Consider the following 17,993-nt stretch of genomic DNA (forward strand, 5'->3'; position numbering starts at 1 on the left):
ACAAGGTTTTCACCCGACAACAACAATATTCTGAAAATCTTTATGTTTGATATATTATTCAGTTTATTACATTATCTATGCACTCAAAATTCTCCAAGAGGTAGTTCATAATTACAAACAAAGTGTCACCAAACTCTGGGTACAAAAGAATCTTGCTGTCCATTGCTTACCTTTATCTATTATATTCAATGTCTGGCTGCTGTAACAACCTCTGATCTCCTTACAGATCTTTATGAATGCCATCTTATTTTATTTAGGCTTATAGAGGGACGAAAGCCCCAACTGTCTGAGACAGTAATAATCGCTAAAAGCCTCTCATTATGATGTATCCATGTTGTCCTGACCACATGACTTGGACATTCTCCCTCATAACTGTCATGAATGCTGGATTGACTCGGTGGTTTCCTGCTCCCTAACGGGCAGCATTAAGGGGCTGCCTTTGGTTTGTTCTCAGCCACATAGTGGAGAGGCTAGATGGAGTGCTGCGACAAATGCATTAAGCAAACGTTTATGGAAATGCACTGCAACCACTCTCTCTGCATGCTCAACATTTACGCAATATTGTTTTCATAAAAGGCTGAGTTTACACAGTTAACTTAATGCTGGAGAAAATAACGGAAATGTTAGAGCTAAACTACCTGGTGGCCGGTGGTATTGAGACCAGTCCAGTATAATACGCCAGTTAATCTCACAGGAGGCTAAGAGGATTACTCTCTCACTGTACACTAAGCCATTGTCGACACAATATACAGTAGGTCAACATCAAACAAGTAGGCTTATCAAAATTAATCTGAGATTTCTAATAACATGCTGCCCTCCACACACAGTACAAGTAACTTCTTGCGTGGAAAACTTAAGCAAGGAGTGAACTAACTGCGTTACAGATCACATTACATAAACGCAGTACATGTGGCACTGTTTTTATCTGTGTGCCCGATTTTGTTCTTGCGTGGATACTTTAAGTACATATAAACCAGCATACACACAGTGTACGATGGCCCCACAGTGATGCATATGGGCATAAAGCAACCCCCCCTTTGAAAAGGAGCCAACCAGAACAGCCTGCGGGACACGCCAGAGGGACGCAGCTTTCCTCATGGACACCGGATTCATGTTGTTAGTGGGACATGTAGTACCTTCACGCTCCCCCTTTGATCCCAGTGTTTCATTTCACAACTGTAAATAGGTTACAATACTCAACCCCTGTCGGTCATAAATGTCTTTATGGCCCTCACTGAAAACAAGACCAGAAGTGGTCAGTTTGAGAATGTGGGTCATTTATCTTGTGCAAGTGACTGTAATAAGGGAAGTCAGGCCATTATTGCAATCAATGGCTTTTATAGGACAGTATTTAAAAGTTAGAAAGCCATGCTTTTTCATACATTTTGGAGAATTACGTTTAAGACAATCCCATCCATATCAATAGATCCATATCGTCACTGTCAGCCAGAAACCTTGTATCTCCAAGTTTCAGATTTTTTTTTCTTTTGTAAATTAAAGCCCTACTTCATTATACAAGTGTCGCACAAAACTAGTGAAAATAGACAATCTACAAGCACACAACGCCTCGCGGATTGTAACCTTTTTTTAAACAATAACAAAGAAATTTAATGTTTTGTCGGGTTTAACACACTGTTTAAAGAGATGTGTCAACTGTCTCATTATAGCCTCTGCCAAGCAGAGTCTGGGATGGTGTCTGTCTACAAAGAGGTTACTTTGCTTCATTTTTTATCATTCTAAAGTGAAAAGAATGAAAATCGGACTATTTCCCAATGCGTTCTGTTTCTTGAAAGCTAGGCACTGGCAGAATTACAACAGCTGACAGCAGAAATGTCAGATTTTTCAGATGCTGCTCACAATAGCACAATGTGATTCTGATTTAGAATGGTCAAAGTTGCCATGGTGCCATGCCGAGTGTCCTCGAAGCCTTCTTATCCTTTGTCTCAATAAAGACAAACTATTAAATGTTTTGGACTGCCTACAAACTATATTAAAAAGGCCAAAAATTGTCCCTTTGGAGTTCTTCAATAGTGGACATGACTGAAGTGAAGCTAACGTGACAGCACTGTGAGACAAGTGGGGGACGTTAACCTTTAGAAGTCGTCATGGTGGCGTCACTGTTGTGTGTCAGAGAACCGAGCCTTTGTACACAACCATGGTGATTTCCTACGCACAAGCCTTCACAGCGAACAAATCACACACACGCACACACACACGCGCACGCGCACACGCACACACACACACACACACACACACACACACACACACACACACACACACACACGCTCTCAGTAGCACTCATTCTTTCCTTCTCCCACCCCACAATCACACTGTTGATGCACGTTACCCATCACACACAAACTCATTTTCTCTCTCAGTGTACTCTGCACTCTCACCCCCACACACAGAATATGAAAGAATCATATACACATTACACACACACACATATACATACATTCCCACGCGTCCCTCTCATAATAGCCCCAGTCAGAAGGCCATCTGTGCTCTGTGGCGTTGGTAACTTTGTTGTGATGGATAATAATCCCCTCTGTGTGTGTGTGTGTGTGTGTGTGTGTGTGTGTGTGTGTGTGTGTGTGTGTGTGTGTGTGTGTGTGTGTGTGTGTGTGTGTGTGTGTGTGTGTGTGTGTGTGTGTGTGTGTGTGCGCGCGCGCGTGAGCAGCGAGAGATTAGCATGATGCTTACCTTGCAAATAGTCAGCCAGATCTCCACCGTTGCAGTACTGTGGAGGAGAAAACACAACGTAATCACTCTCATTGATTCTATCAGGACCACTGTGTGTGTGACCAATAGCACACGGGATTAACAAGATTACGCCGACAGCAAATGTTGTGTTTGAGGGTGCATCTGTGTGTGTGTGTTGCGTGTGTGATGTGTATGTGTATGTGTGTGTGTGTGTGTTGTGTGTGTGCGTGTGTGTGTGTTGTGTGTGTGTGTGCATGTACTTTATGCATGCATGTGTCTCTATATGTGTCTGTGTATAATATAATGGCAGGTTCATCAACCTGCCATTCTCGCTTTCTCGCTTGGATCAGCGGGGATCACGCCGTGGTGGAGACACAAACACACTTGCTCCGTGAGTAAATGCCGGGCGGTATTTCACAAAGATGACCACAATCCAGCTCTTGCCGCCCGCGAGCGCATGCACGAACCTGGTCGGAGCCCCGGGCGCCACAAAGGGTTAATATGACCCTTCTTATAACTTAATATACATTAACCTCCTACATGCCATTAGTTTATTGATTAGAGTTCAATCCGTGCCTGCTATGTCACAACACCATTCCAGCACTTTTTCCCTGACAAACATTTACCCTTCAATGCCGACAGGAAATATGATCTAGTTCAAATAAAACAAACTGTCTAATTTTGTAGCTTTATTGCAGATGCTGCTGAAAGGGAACCGCACCCTCCAGAATAGCATGCAGAACAGTATTGTGTTCCCCTGCTGTTCTCTTACTAAACGGACCATTCATATGATACTTACATTAACCTCTGAGCAAGACAAGACTTGAACTGGTGGACACATTACAGTATGTGTCTCTTGTACGTTCTATTCATAGTTCATGCACCAGGTTATTCAGGCTCACTCTAGTAAAGACTGATTTAAGGTTCTGAGGCCAAAATACTTGGTATTAATCACAAACAATGTACTACTACATATTGATACATTGTTGGCCTTTGTTGTTTTGTTTGTTTGATCTCAAGGATCTAAACATGACTATAATGTTATTAATCTTTCTTTTCTGGATGCATTTGAACCCTTTTAACCACAAAAAAAAAAAAATCATACATTTCTCCCTTTTTTCTTTTTCAACAGCTAAATTAGACAATACATGTTGTGAGCTTGTAGATATGTGTGTTTCTTAATAAAATAAATACCTGTCACGTGGTTAACACACCCTCCCCTTTAAACTCTCAGATTATAGGTTGGGCATACATGTAATTATTCTTAGCTTGGTGTCATTGTAAAGCTTTACAAAGGCTTGAATGAATAAAAATATTGAAATACCAGCCGGGGAAAGGAAGTCTGGTATCTCATTCTTAAACGGGCTTATAACAACATGCCCAACTCGAACTTGATTCCCTGCCAACAGGTTTGGTGAAAACAATGAATGAAAGTAAATATTGCATGCAAAAGTTAACGCGATTCCACTTGCAATACCTGTATAACAGTATCCCCCCCCCTTGCGCCCCTTCCTTGCGCCCCCTTCCTTCCTCCCAGTCTACCTTTGAGAAGACACATATTAGGTTGAGAAATATGAGCATATTTGGTGTGACAAAAGTTATTTTCAATGTGTGTAAAGGTTGTGCCATGTAATGTAATTGTACATTGATGTGTATGTCACTGCACGTACGCTATTACACTAATGTTTAGTTGTGTTTTTCAGATGTGAAGCTGCGCTGGTCCTAACGGTGCCCGTATCCCTTTTATCGCCACAGTGACTGTCAATAAATGGCTGCTGCCAACTTCGTTGAAGACTTGAATGAATGCTATCACACAACAACACAACGCACGAACTCAGGCAAAGTTCACACCACTACACTCACTTGTGGAAACGTTCGACCTGTGGCTACAGCACTCCACATACATGTTGGTATAATCAAGTCAGGATCTGACTTTACTCCATTATGTATGGAGTTCTTCCCATTACCCGGTAGGAACATCGTACAGTCCCTGCTTGGGTCCCAACCCACTGGTTGAGACCTGAAGCGCCCAACAAACCCCTGTCTAGTTTTTATTTGTGGAGGCTCAGATGAAAACAATGGACAATGTCAAACACATTAACACAACTCTAGGTCAAGGCAACATGGTCCGGTAGCACTTGACACTCAAGCATACGTACACGTGCACACACGCAACATCCCCAACGGGTTATATTATCAACAGATGGTGTGTGTGTGTGTGTGTGAGAGGTTGAGACATTAATATATGGTGAAGCAATATGCACAAATAGGTCAAACAAACATCTAGGCATTTGCTTTCGGAGAACAGTGTTCTTAGAAAATGTGTGTGTGTGATGTGTGTGTATTTGGAAACTGGGAAGCTTGAGGAGCTGGTACAGTTTGTTTTCAATGCTGCAGGCAGTTTGTGGTGTTGTGAAACTATTGCAGAGACAAAGGGAGACGGAGAAAGAGAGTGTCTGGGAGTTAGAGGAAAAGGAAAGCAGGAGAGCGTGCCAAGGGTTATTAAAGTCGGAACATTAAGGAAGGCGGGAGGGAGGGTGGGACAGGAGAAGACAGACACTCTCCTCCTCTGTGAGACAAGCAGGATGGTAAACCACGAGGTCATGCATCAAAGGATTGAGGAGAAAAAAAAAACATTGAATACGTCTGACTGCACATGTTTCATAAGTCATGCTCCTGCACTCACCTCCATGACCAGGAACACAGAGTTAGGGGTTTCCTGGAAGAGAACAGAGAACAGAAACCGTTAGGACCATTAATCACACAAAACGTCTAACATCCAAACCCCACCACAACAACAGGAACTGCCCTGCAGCTCCAAACCGCAGTCAGAAAACGGTCATTCTGAAATCCATGTGGCCTCCAGCCAACATTAAGATACTGCAACGCAATCTCGTTGGGGGGGCGGTTTGTTTATGAGGCCTGTGGACGGGGTCCATGTGTTGTGCCAATCTGTCTTTTTAGTGGACTTAATATCTGCAGGAAGGTTGGAATGGATTTTCTGTGTCGCCAACTGCCAAGTCATGCCGTCTTGCCTCCGCGGACACAGAAAACACAAGCACAAAAGCCGCCTCGTGCACCCTGTAGCCGGAGCCAAAACCGGCAGCCTGCGGAAGACACTGGTTTTGGAAATGTTGCATGTTGCAACGATGCAATTTTTTCGTGCCAGAATTAACGTGTTTGTGACTTTCTTTGGTGTGAGAGAGTTTGTTCAGAGAACTGGGGTTCAGAGAATCATGGTAACGTGACAACAGGAACCTTGGCGACGCTGAGACGCTGGAACAGAGCCAAGTTATTCTAGCACATGCTACTTGCCTCAACGTGTGTGTGTGTGTGTGTGTGTGTGTGTGTGTGTGTGTGTGTGTGTGCGCACGCACATGTGTGTGTGTGAGTAAAACGTACGTTGCTTTATACCCACGCAATAGCATTCTGTGTGTAGTCATGAGATACATTTAAATGCAAATTAAAAACCGCCCCCAGTAGACATGTAAACCTTCTATGTCCAAAACCGTCCATTTTGTGTTCTGTGAGGCGTTGCGTGCTTGTAGATCTGCCATTTTCACTAACACCCTTATATGATGAAGTGCTTAATTTACGAAAGAACATACTATTTTGAAACTTGGATGTACAAGGTTTCTGCCCGACAGTGACGATCTGTTGGAGTGTGAGCAGGCCGGAGTGACAGTGCAAGTCATCAATGACACACTGAGTGCATATCTCAGCTAGCAGGTGCAGTCTGACTATTTTCCATGTGTATGTATGTAAGGTATGCATGTGTGTGTATGTGTGTGCGTGCGTGCGTGCGTGCGTGCGTGCGTGCATGCGTGTGTGAGTATGGTAACACACAAATACTATGCGCATACTGTTATGTGTTGGACTTGCAGTTGGACTTGTCTGTGTGTGTCTGAGTGTGAAGTGTCAAGTTGAGGTATCGGTGGCAGATCAGGTACCACACCACGTGCATCATGTTCCTCATATATCACTGAGGCCATAGCAAATCTCCACCTGGAGGACTACATATCCCAGCAGTCCCTGCAGGCAGCCTGTTTCCTGGAACAATCATTTACAGAAACTCATCACATGTGCTCCTGAGAGTGTTTCCAAATACATCAACAGTGCCAGCTACACCGAGATATCATACTGTAGGTCCTGTCTTTAATTTAATAACCTACTTGATTGAGTGATTTCTGAATTTAACTTAAAATGACCAAATTCCCCCTCTGAGATGAGATTTCCATATATTTTATCATCATGGAGAGAATATTATGTCCACATTATTATGTCAAAGCATAGCATTAATAGTAACTACAGTGCAATAGTCATTTGTAAGGGCTTCTGTTTGTCATTTAGTGCAGAAGCTTGAACAGGCACGACCAAATGCTAACGGCCTACAAGCGCTCATTCAGAAATTTCAGCTGTTTTCCTGGTCATGTGACCTGTTACCCAGGTCCACGAGGACTGAACCAGAACCTCTCATTGGCTGCTAAGCAGCTCCATCCCGTCCAATCCCACTGGTGGAAGGGCGGTAATGGGATGTTGGGAGTTGATGAGCCACACCGTGATGGTTTGGTTGCTGCTGGATGTGGGGGATGGGCAAGCTGAAAGCACGGCCTGCCATTATCCACTCTGAGGGTGTGTGTGTGTGTGTGTGTGTGTGTGTGTGTGTGTGTGTGTGTGTGTGTGGAGGGGAGGGGGGGGGGATTGTTGTGGGGGGTGGGTGAGCATCAGCATGCTGGGGCCAGCGAGAGAGCGATTACATAAGAGGGTTGTGTTCAGCAGTCCAATGTGGGGGGAAGGGAAAAGCCAGCACTGGTCAGACTGGAGGAGATACCCTAGTTGTGTCACATCACATGCCTCCCCCGGTTCACGATGTCTCACACCCACCCACCCACCCTCCACCCAAACACACACACACACACACACACACAGACCCCTTGAAAGCATGAGGACTCAGGTTTGAATCCGACTCACAACTTTTCTTTTAATGTCTCGTATTTTTCTGCACCTTGTGTCTCTACAGTCTACAGTGTAGACTGTAGAGTGTAAACTCTACACTGACCGAAACAAATAACGCACACAAAAATGCGAAAATGCAAAAAACATCTTAAAAAGCCTGCACTACACTGTCACTCAAAACGTCAAAAGGTTTTGTAGCTGTCTGTCCAGTTGGAAATACCACTACTGAGAAATTCAAGCACACGCCACACCTGCTGTACTTCTAGGAAGAACTGCTACCCAACCGGAGTGGAGAAAACACAACTATTTATGGGGTTTATTTGGGGACTGACTGTGGGCTGTTTTTGTTGCGACCGTCAGGGAGCAGTTTACTATGAAAACCTCCACCGGCCGTCCGTCGGTCGGTCACACGTCACACGTCACACCTTTGCCCTGCTCATATCTCCGCATCAGTATATAGGGCTTGTTTGTTTATTGTATGACATCACGCCACATCATCAGCTGTGGACTCTGTGATGTCATCGTATCGCATCAGTATATAGGGCTTGTTTGTTTATTGTATGACATCACGCCACATCATCAGCTGTGGACTCTGTGATGTCATCGTATCTCCATATATGGCCATCTCCGTATATGGAGATATAAGTCGTCCATGCCCAAGTATGGGCTGGTGAGGTCAGACTTTGTGTGATGCGTAGGTTATCTCCATATATGGAGATTCAACATTCCAGGCAATGCTCTCTTCCCTGGTGAGAATTGCCCCTTTATATAGGGCTTGTTTGTGTATTGTATGACATCACGCCACATCATCAGCTGTGGACTCTGTGATGTCATCGTATCTCCATATATGGCCATCTCCGTATATGGAGATATAAGTCGTCCATGCCCAAGTATGGGCTGGTGAGGTCAGACTTTGTGTGATGCGTAGGTTATCTCCATATATGGAGATTCAACATTCCAGGCAATGCTCTCTTCCCTGGTGAGAATTGCCCCTTTATATAGGGCTTGTTTGTGTATTGTATGACATCACGCCACATCATCAGCTGTGGACTCTGTGATGTCATCGTATCTCCATATATGGCCATCTCCGTATATGGAGATATAAGTCGTCCATGCCCAAGTATGGGCTGGTGAGGTCAGACTTTGTGTGATGCGTAGGTTATCTCCATATATGGAGATTCAACATTCCAGGTGTAACTATGGCTACCCGTATGACGTGAGAGGTGGAGGTTGTGATATTTGTGGAGATAAGCGACCAACGGTCGCTTATCTCCCGATTAGGGAGTCTTACTGGTTGTTGTCCTCAGTCTCCATGGTGGTATTGTTCATCTGGATTTGTCGCTCTAATTGCATAAGCACGAGGCGCATTTTAAGAGGCAGGTGGTACAACGAGCATACAGGCCCTTCTTTATGCAGGCCTCAGCTGAAGTGGAGCAGGTGTGAAGGTAACGCCACCGTTCTAGAACTAGTTTACTGTACATGAGAGTGGGTTGGCTCAACTCACCCAGAGGTTAGTATCACAGAACAGCATTCACACCGCCGTTACATAACGGTGCCAAATCAACAGGACTTTGGACATGGCTCGACTGGCACACTGCCAAACACAGCCAGAGTCAAAAACAAGTCTTTCACAACAGAAACGCTATAAATATATACTCCATTTGTCACCGTGACGCCTTCACGGAGACATAAACACACACACACGCACGGACGCACGCACGCACGGACGCACGCACGCACGCACGCATTCAACAATTTGACTGCTTGTCACTCTTTAAGGGTTTTGAATGCAACACTAGCTGGTCAGCGGTCTGGTATGACCAAGGGGATAGAGACCCGTGTGTTTATGTACATGTGTGCAGCTATGTGTCTGGGGCTGGGGGATGGGGAGGATAATCTCAACGTCTTGTTGTCATGGGGGGCTTTGACGTAACGGTGACATGTGATACTAGACATACTAGTCATTCCATGTTCGTAGGAGGTTCAAGGTTCAAAGGTTCAAGCCAAGGTGGTCTTTATTGTTACATCTTACGTACAGGTACATCTATTTTCGTTTGGCTCCTGAGACACTTTCTTATTAACCCATTCAAAATAGCAAAAAATGTCTTCTAAATCCTAATGGTTTTCTGAAATGTTTCTTTATCCGTGGTGCTCAAACTTTTTAATGTCAAGGACGAATTATATGTATTTGACTGCAGACCCCCATCTCAAAATATTTTGTTCCATGGACGCCCCAGAAGCAAAGATTTGAGTAAAGAAAAATCGCTTTAAAAGAATATAATATTCAAAAAAGTTTTCACAGGTTTTTAAAAAATAGCAGATCTACACACTCATAGCGCTATGCACTTGTATACCTGCTATATTTGAATAGCCAAAGTATAAAAAGAATGGTTTACGTAACACAGATGCGTTACCGGTAATAAGAAAATAGAGAAAATCAATGTATATATACAACGTATATACAACGTCCACAGAACAAAAACAAGAAAAGAGAACTTGTGGAGGGAGAACAGGGTGGGTGGGTGGATATGATGTTTGTCAGACAGACAGTCTGGGTCAGCATCAGGGCACAGAGGGAACATCCTGTTGCATTTGCTTCGTTTTGTTTTGCTGTGGGTGAGGCAGTAGCACAAGTACACACGGTCACATGCGTGCACAGCACGCACGAGAGAACACACAAACACAGACAGGATGCTTCTGCCTTTAGGAGTGCCTTGGTTTACCAAGAGTGCGTGTGTGTGTGTGTGTGTGTGTGTGTGTGTGTGTGTGTGTGTGTGTGTGTGTGTGTGTGTGTGTACAGCTCAAACAGATGAGTCAGATGATGTTGTTTATGGTGCCCATTTGGCCATGTCTTCATGTCTTCTTTGCAAAATACATTCTTAATCTCATCAAAATCATCAAAATATTTTGTGTGCATGTGTGTGTGTGCGTGCGGGTGTGTTGTTCTCTAGACTCATGTCTTTAATGGACGTTAAGGGTAGAAAGCCAACACACAACTATGCACTGAGTTTTCTAGGAAAAATCACTGAGCCAACCCCTCCTCCTGAAAGGATCCAAGAACAACCAGCCCTCTCTCTCTCTCTCTCTCTCTCTCTCAAGGTACACATGCTCTCTCTCCCTCGCTCTCTTTCTCTCTCTCTCTCTGTCTCTCACCCAACATTATGTCAATCTCCTGCCCCCACATGCTCTCTAAGAAATGAGATGGGACATGTGTGCGTGCGTGCATGCACGCCTGCGCGCACACACACACACACACACACACACACACACACACACACACACACACACACACACACACACACACACACACACACACACACACACACACACACACACACACACACACACACACACACACACACACACACACACACACACACACACACACACACACACACACACAGAGAGAGGCCCTCTTTCCAGACTAGGACACAGTGTTCCATTGGAGGGTTCAGGCTTTGTTTTGGAAGCTCAGAGACCCATGCGACTACCCTCACACACCACATGACTCCACAGCTTCATAAACAAACCCCACCTCCCTCCCGCCCTCCTCCCTCTTCCTCTCTGTGACGTTCTGTTTTCCTGACATCAAGTTTCCTCGTCATGTGTCTTATCTCTTCTCCAATTTCGGACGGCACCGATATTCTCTTTGTGGGTGTGTGTTCTTCTTCTGGGATTCAAGTACAACCTCATAAAGGAACACTTACGGGTACCCAAGACTCTCAGCCATATCGTGCGATATCTTTGCAAGCAAATTTATTTTTTTGCTATGGCTAGTTGGCTACATGTATGAGGTGTCTGGGTTGTATGTGTGCAGTGAGAGCGTAGAGAGAGCCAAGGAAGGAGCCCTAGAAACTTGACACCATATGATTACAGCCCTCTACCTCGCACCACTATGTCTTGCTCAAAGCTCCAGACTCCATGGAGAAAGAATGACGTAGCCCAATGCGCAGGACTGTGATTAACATGCTAATGTTAATAAGCAGAGCTCCTGAGCAGCACTGGGAATAAGAGGCTGTAATCTCTCGATTGACACAGACTCGTTTTACTGACTCATCCATGCACAGCCATTCTGTGCAGGTACATTTCAGAGAGAGAGGTTGTTTTTCCTTCTGTTTGTCTCTGTGGTATTTCACACAAAACCCGTTTCCAGACGTGTCTCGGGATCATAGGCGTTCCCACCAACTGTGCATAAAATTGATATTTTACAGAATGGTGAAGCCAAATTTAGTTAATGACCTTGGTATTTGTACTTTTAGTTTCAAGGCACCTTGATTCCCTACGTACAGTTCGTAGAATCTTGGACCTTTAACTAACCCGAACTGTTGTGCGGTGAGACGTGGAGTCACCTGCGATCATAGATTTACAGTAGGTATGGGTGGAAGGGACATGATGAAGGCATCAGATACAGCCCAGATAAGCTACACAGCAGCCAGGCTGGTTATGAAAGTGCAAGGTGTGGGGTTAATACATTATGCAGAGGTGTGAAGCCGAGTGTCCGCTTGCTTCTATTGTGAACCTAAATCACACTCACAAAAGGCCACGTGTAGAGCTACTCAGTGTTAAGTAAAAGTAGCTATACCAACACTATGACCATATTGAGGTCAGTTAGTCGCTACATATCATACTGGCTTATATTGTATGAGTGTAAAAACACAGAGCAGAGTCAACAGAAGTACCAGTATGAGTATGTGTAAAAATGGTAAATGGTACAAAGGTTTTGGTCTTTGTCATGGACGAACCCGTTCACTTCCTGCCTCCCCCCTTCCACAGGAGGCGTGGGCTGTTCAGACATACAGCCGCAGCGGTGTGTTTTTTCAACTACAATAGACATGCATGCGCATTGCAATTTGAATTGAAATAAAGGTGCTGTTGTTCCTGGACGAAGTTAGTGTTAGCAGCACATTTAAGTATCAAAAGAAATAAATATGCATGGTCCTATAGTATGTGTAGCTATTGCTACACATACTATTCATGATTGAACTACATTAAGGTAAAGACATGCTAGGAAATCGTCATGTGAGTGTACTGAATTATGCTACTTTGTGTAAAACACTGAATTTGTGTAAATAATTCTCAAATAATAACAAAATAACTACATTATTTATTGTAGTTATTATATTACAAAGATCAGACAATTAGATTAGATTGTGAATGAGAGTGCTGTGTTTCTGTGCAGTCATGTCAGTTTGATCGGATGCAAGAAAGTTGAACGTGAATGAATCATTTGAACGGGTCATTGCCGTGAACATGAACGAAATTGTTCGTTCGCTGAAATGAAGGTTTCTTCCCCACCACTAACTGCTACATCATCCGGCCCTTTCCAAATAAGCCACCATCCACTCACTGGGCACAGAGTCAGACCTGTGGTGTAAACAGGAGCCCACACCACCTCCAGTTACAGACAGATGACAGAAAGGTTTATAACAATACCTATCCACACTCTTAAATAGGTGACCCACTTCCTGTCTCACTGGACAAGAAGCCGAGCTGAATGAGTAAGAGAAAGGTCACCGGGCCCAAAGCATGCGCGGTGGAAAACCCAATGCCCCTAAACCCTTTAAGTCACACTTCAGCCAAAGGAATGAGGTCACAAGCAGCTGCTGCACTCCAACTTCCAAATTCAGCACAAGTGACCAAAGTGCACCATGCTTGTTCACACCATCTGTTTTGTCATAGTCCTTGAAGAGACCAGTACTCAGCTTTCCCGTCATCACAAGACCAGATTCACTAAGGGTTTGTACTGCTTATAGCCCCCCTCCAGCCAATTCTACTTCCTGCTGTCGTTTACAAAAGGCAATATAGGTCAAAATCTAAGCTACCAACACACCTGTTACAGTCTGAGAATGAATATCACAAACAAACACTGCTCCCAACACCAAGAGAGAGAAAGGAGAGAGTGAGAGTCAGGGAGAAGGCACAGGCTCCAACAGCACTTTTAGTGTCAGCATCCAAAAAAAAGAGGGGCCAAAAAGAGAGAAAAAAACAAAACAACAGCACAAGGAGCTGAGGAGACCGAACCACTGCATCACTTTGTGTGTGTGCGTGCGTGCACACACGTTCATGCGACTCTCTCTGCAATTCTCTCTGCTGTCTGCTCCACGTCCAGCTAAAGCAATGGACTCTCCTGGTTTGTGTTACAGACAGTGTCAAAGTGACAGCTGCTGTTTCATTTCACGATGATGATGATTCTGATATAGTTCACTAGTATCACATGGCAGTCCTGCCTCTGCAATCATCAGTGGCACTGATGCAGCGATGGGAGGAGGAGGAGACGGGTGGAGGGCCGGATGATGGCGTGTGAGCAGCGAGGTCCCTGGGGGAGGCTTACGCAAACACAGGAAGCATTTTCCACTTCAAGGGTGCTCTCTCAACCTCTGTTGCTAACTTTTCTTGTTGGGTGGATAACTAGCTTTAAGGGGATTTTATCTACGGGGATAAATGTTGGACGGAAAATTAAAACAAGAAATATTTGCTGAGTCATGCTGACGATTAATTTTCGAGATGAAAATAATGCATACTTGCAAGCAGAATTGTCTTTTAAAGAGCAATATGCACTGCTGACAAAGGGAATGCACTGAAAACAAATTGCACACTTTGTCAAATATTATCAGTGGAATGCACATTAAAACACAGTGTGTTGTAGTTTTAATACAAGCTAATAATAGAACCCATGCTCTCCAATCAGAATAGAGAGGAAGTGAGAGGAAGTGAGCTGTGCTGAAACAGGCTTATCAGAGACACTGATGTCATTTGATGTTTTTGAAGTTATTTTTAAGTCATCACTGTTGGTCAGACAGGAAAGGGCGGCACACAGAATGTTGCACAGGCCCTGTGCTGGACTCAAGCCACAAAAGCCATGTTTATATGGTTAGCACAATAACATTAACAGTTTGAGCTACCGGGATGCTGCAGGCTTTGCTTATGTTATACAGCTTCACCAGGTGAGAAGACTGGTGCAGAAGCTTTAACAGCAAAGTTTTACAGAAATCATAAGTCATTTACTTAGGTCCTGCTCTGAAGCCAGGTTGACATTACAGACACTACTGACTGATAGAGTGCAGCAAGACCCAGTTGTTCAAAAGCCCTGAAACACTGAAAGGGTAATTGACGGGAGCATCACCTTTAGATGTGTTCCCACTGAGTTCCCACCACTGGACGTGAATATTTGTTCGAATGGTGCGATTACAAAGTCAATGCAAATACGTGGCTTGGTGTGACGTTGCATCGATAAACACCTTAACTATCTAAACACACAAGCGACTTAAGGGGGTATCCATAACCTTCAAGTTGCAATTCATTCCATTCCGACAACCACAACCCTTTTCATGAGATAGAAAATCCTATTGTATTTAACAACAATGAATTCCACAATTATATAGTACAACTCTACAGACAGCTTGGGCTCTTTGTCTCTGGCAGCTTCGGTTTAGAAAAAGAATCGCTGTTGTCATGTTATGAGCAACTTTCTGTCAATAAACTCAGTGAATTGACACTGAAATGTACCAATTCTTCTTTTGTTGTGTTTTACACCTACGTTTGTGTGAGCGTGTTCATTATCACCCAGCTTGTGAGCTGAAAGCCAAAACAAGTCGTTTAGGGGAGCGTTCGTTTTACATCACTCAATGTTTGCTTATTACTTGTTTTGAAATGGCAGTATGGCACTGGCACAAGCGTTCTCCTAAACCACTGCTTTGAAGGCTGGCGATAATACCTAGCATACGAAGGTGTAAAACAAAAGAATAAGAACACTGACGACAGTGGATTTTTGTGAAACAAAGGCTTATATAATAAAAAAGAAAATTAAGAGAGGTCGCACAGCTCATAGCCCCTATGCCTAAATTAATTTTAATATGAAACCAACGTTTCGACCTTACAGAGAGGTCTTTTTTTTGTAAGCTTGAAATGCATTTCTGCATTGTGGCATTTCTGCACCTTGGTCAGCACCTCAGCACTACTGGTGTGTGGTGCACCCTTCCAGCCTGTTTTGGGGGGAAAAAAGGCTTGCAGCCACAAAGTCAAAGAGGATAATCCAAGCTGTCCGTAGCGGTGCAATACAGTTGAGTTTATTGCAGAATACAATCAGATATAGAAATTTCTAGCTCATGAAGAGGCTGTCATCGGAAGGAAGTTGTGTATATCCTCAAATCACTTGTGGCTAAACACTACTGAAGACAATAATCTCAGCTTCTCTGCATTGTTACCAGTACACAGCAGTGGTCACTAGGGATGGGACGATATGAAAATTCCATGTCACGATTATTGTGACCAAAGAAATAGCGATTTAAAATATTATCGCGATAATCAAAATCTCCCCAAAATCCATTATCCTGGGGTGGAACATTTGCCAAAAAATAGCAGATCTACCACCTCACAACGTGTGACGCGTTGCGTGGCGACGCATCATGAGCTTGTAGATCGGCTATTTTTTGGCAAAGAGATTTGGTAGTGGGTGAAAAAAGGTGTATCAAGTAGGCCTACGTTATTTCCAGGTACATTTTACCAATTATAGAGGGTTTAAAATAAATGGTACCGGATATGCAGCTCGGAAAATAAAAGGTGAATTGATCCTAGTGCATGACGGAGGATAATTTCACGATACATTTAAATCTCCACGATACGATTATTGTGAGTGTTTTCTATCATGATAAACGATAGTAGCGATTTTCGTCCCATCCCCGATTCCCTAGTGGTCGCATACTGCAGTGCCAACCTGCTAAATGTACAGAAAGAGCAATCCATCCTTCATTACAGTGATGATGATGATGATGATCGTTGTAGACAGAAACTAATGGAGAAATGGAGGTACAGCAGCGTGTGCATGGACTTGGCCAGTCACATGCTCTCATGTGAGCACACTGTTATGTAATGGACCTGGAGGTTAAGCTCTATAGCCTAGCTACGAGTGCTCAGAGCTAATATTTGCACTGCAAATAATTTAGAAAGTCTGGAAATTACTTTGAAAGCTCCATTAAGTAAACTGCTGGAAGGTGTCCTGCTGAATCTAAATTACTTATATATGATTTTACGGAATATGTCTGAATTTATAAGTGGACATTTTCTGAATGGTGGGGGAAATTATAATTATAATATGAATAATAAACTTAACTAGAACCATAGCAACAATGGCTCAGGAAGGAGGTAAAGCGGTTATCCTGGATCTCTTTGCTCCTTCTGGCATCATACTGAATTGAAGTGTCCTTGAGCAATAAACCGCGAACTGCTCCCTGTGCATGGCTGTCTAATGTGAATGTGTGTGAATGGGAACCTGAGACAGCCAGCACTATCAGTGACATTCAGGTTATCACCGCAGATGGAAAGCAGGTTAACTCAGCAGGTGACCGGAGGGTTTGCTGTCAGTAGTGAAAGGCACGAGAGACATGCTCCATAAGTACTGAAGAGCAGTGGTCATTCCTGCCAGAATGGTAGACTGAGGTAAGCAACTAGAGTAGCAAATAGTCATGGTGGACACACAATTGATATATTCATCAACCTTCCCTGGATGGGTTTTCTGAGCTGCTATGCCGGACTAACCTCGCATCACCAGACTTTCCACCTCGGAGGAAAGCCTGGTATTCATTTTAAACAGGCGGTGTGATCCTGTCTAGGAAAGTGGAAATAGGCAGAAGAAGCGGCGTCGCTTTGTTTTGGTCCCCCTGTTTGTTTCCCCAATTCCATATTTAAATGCTCGAGAAGTGTAGTCTTGACAGTCGCTACGAGTTGGACTAAAAGATGCATCAAGGGGTTTATTGGGTAGGCCCTAAAATTATGCCCTTGAGCGCAGTTTGGTAGTTCCAGGCCAAAGTGTTGTCTGTCTGATGACAACAACATGACATAGGTTGTTCCAGTAGGTTGCTCCCGACTGGATCAGAAACCCGAAATGCTACTGATCCCAGGCTACTGCCGGACAATATGCAGAGTTCCTCTATAATGATCGTCTTACATGTCATGTGTACATGCAGACCTGTACATAAAATATTTATTATATATGAAAAAATAATTCAACATTAGCTCCTGGTGCATCCTGGGACAGTTTAGTAGATAATTCATTTACAGTAGAGATTTTAAAAAGCATTCAATGCAGGAAAAAAAAGAACATACCTGGACATCGTAAAGCGCCACGATGTTTTCATGTTGAAGTTCCTAAAGAAAGACAGATTGGAAAAATAAAATGCATTAGCAGCACAAATCATTTTGACATTTCTTTATTTCAAAGTTAAGAATGAAAAAAAGCCCTCATAAATACATCTAAATATCTATATTTTAGATCAGGGGTCTTCAACAGGGGGTCCGGGACAGCTAGGGCGACCTCAGGACCTCAGAGTTACTACAGG

At 43.7% G+C, this 17,993-nt stretch overlaps 1 protein-coding gene across 1 annotated transcript in view; it reads right to left on the reverse strand.

Moving 5' to 3' along the window:
* The window catches only part of ulk2 (unc-51 like autophagy activating kinase 2), a 54,096-nt gene that overhangs the window by 29,172 nt on the left and 6,931 nt on the right, over positions 1-17,993 (reverse strand). Inside the window, exons 3-5 of the mRNA XM_080730867.1 lie at positions 17,761-17,802; positions 5,390-5,422; positions 2,704-2,740 (exon numbers count right to left, since the gene is read on the reverse strand). Coding sequence (XP_080586993.1) covers positions 2,704-2,740; positions 5,390-5,422; positions 17,761-17,802 — 112 coding nt within the window. The remainder of the gene's footprint in view (positions 1-2,703; positions 2,741-5,389; positions 5,423-17,760; positions 17,803-17,993) is intronic.

Source organism: Nannobrachium achirus, assembly GCF_963921795.1.
Source record: "Nannobrachium achirus genome assembly, chromosome: 8".
NCBI classification, from domain to species: Eukaryota; Metazoa; Chordata; class Actinopteri; order Myctophiformes; family Myctophidae; genus Nannobrachium; species Nannobrachium achirus.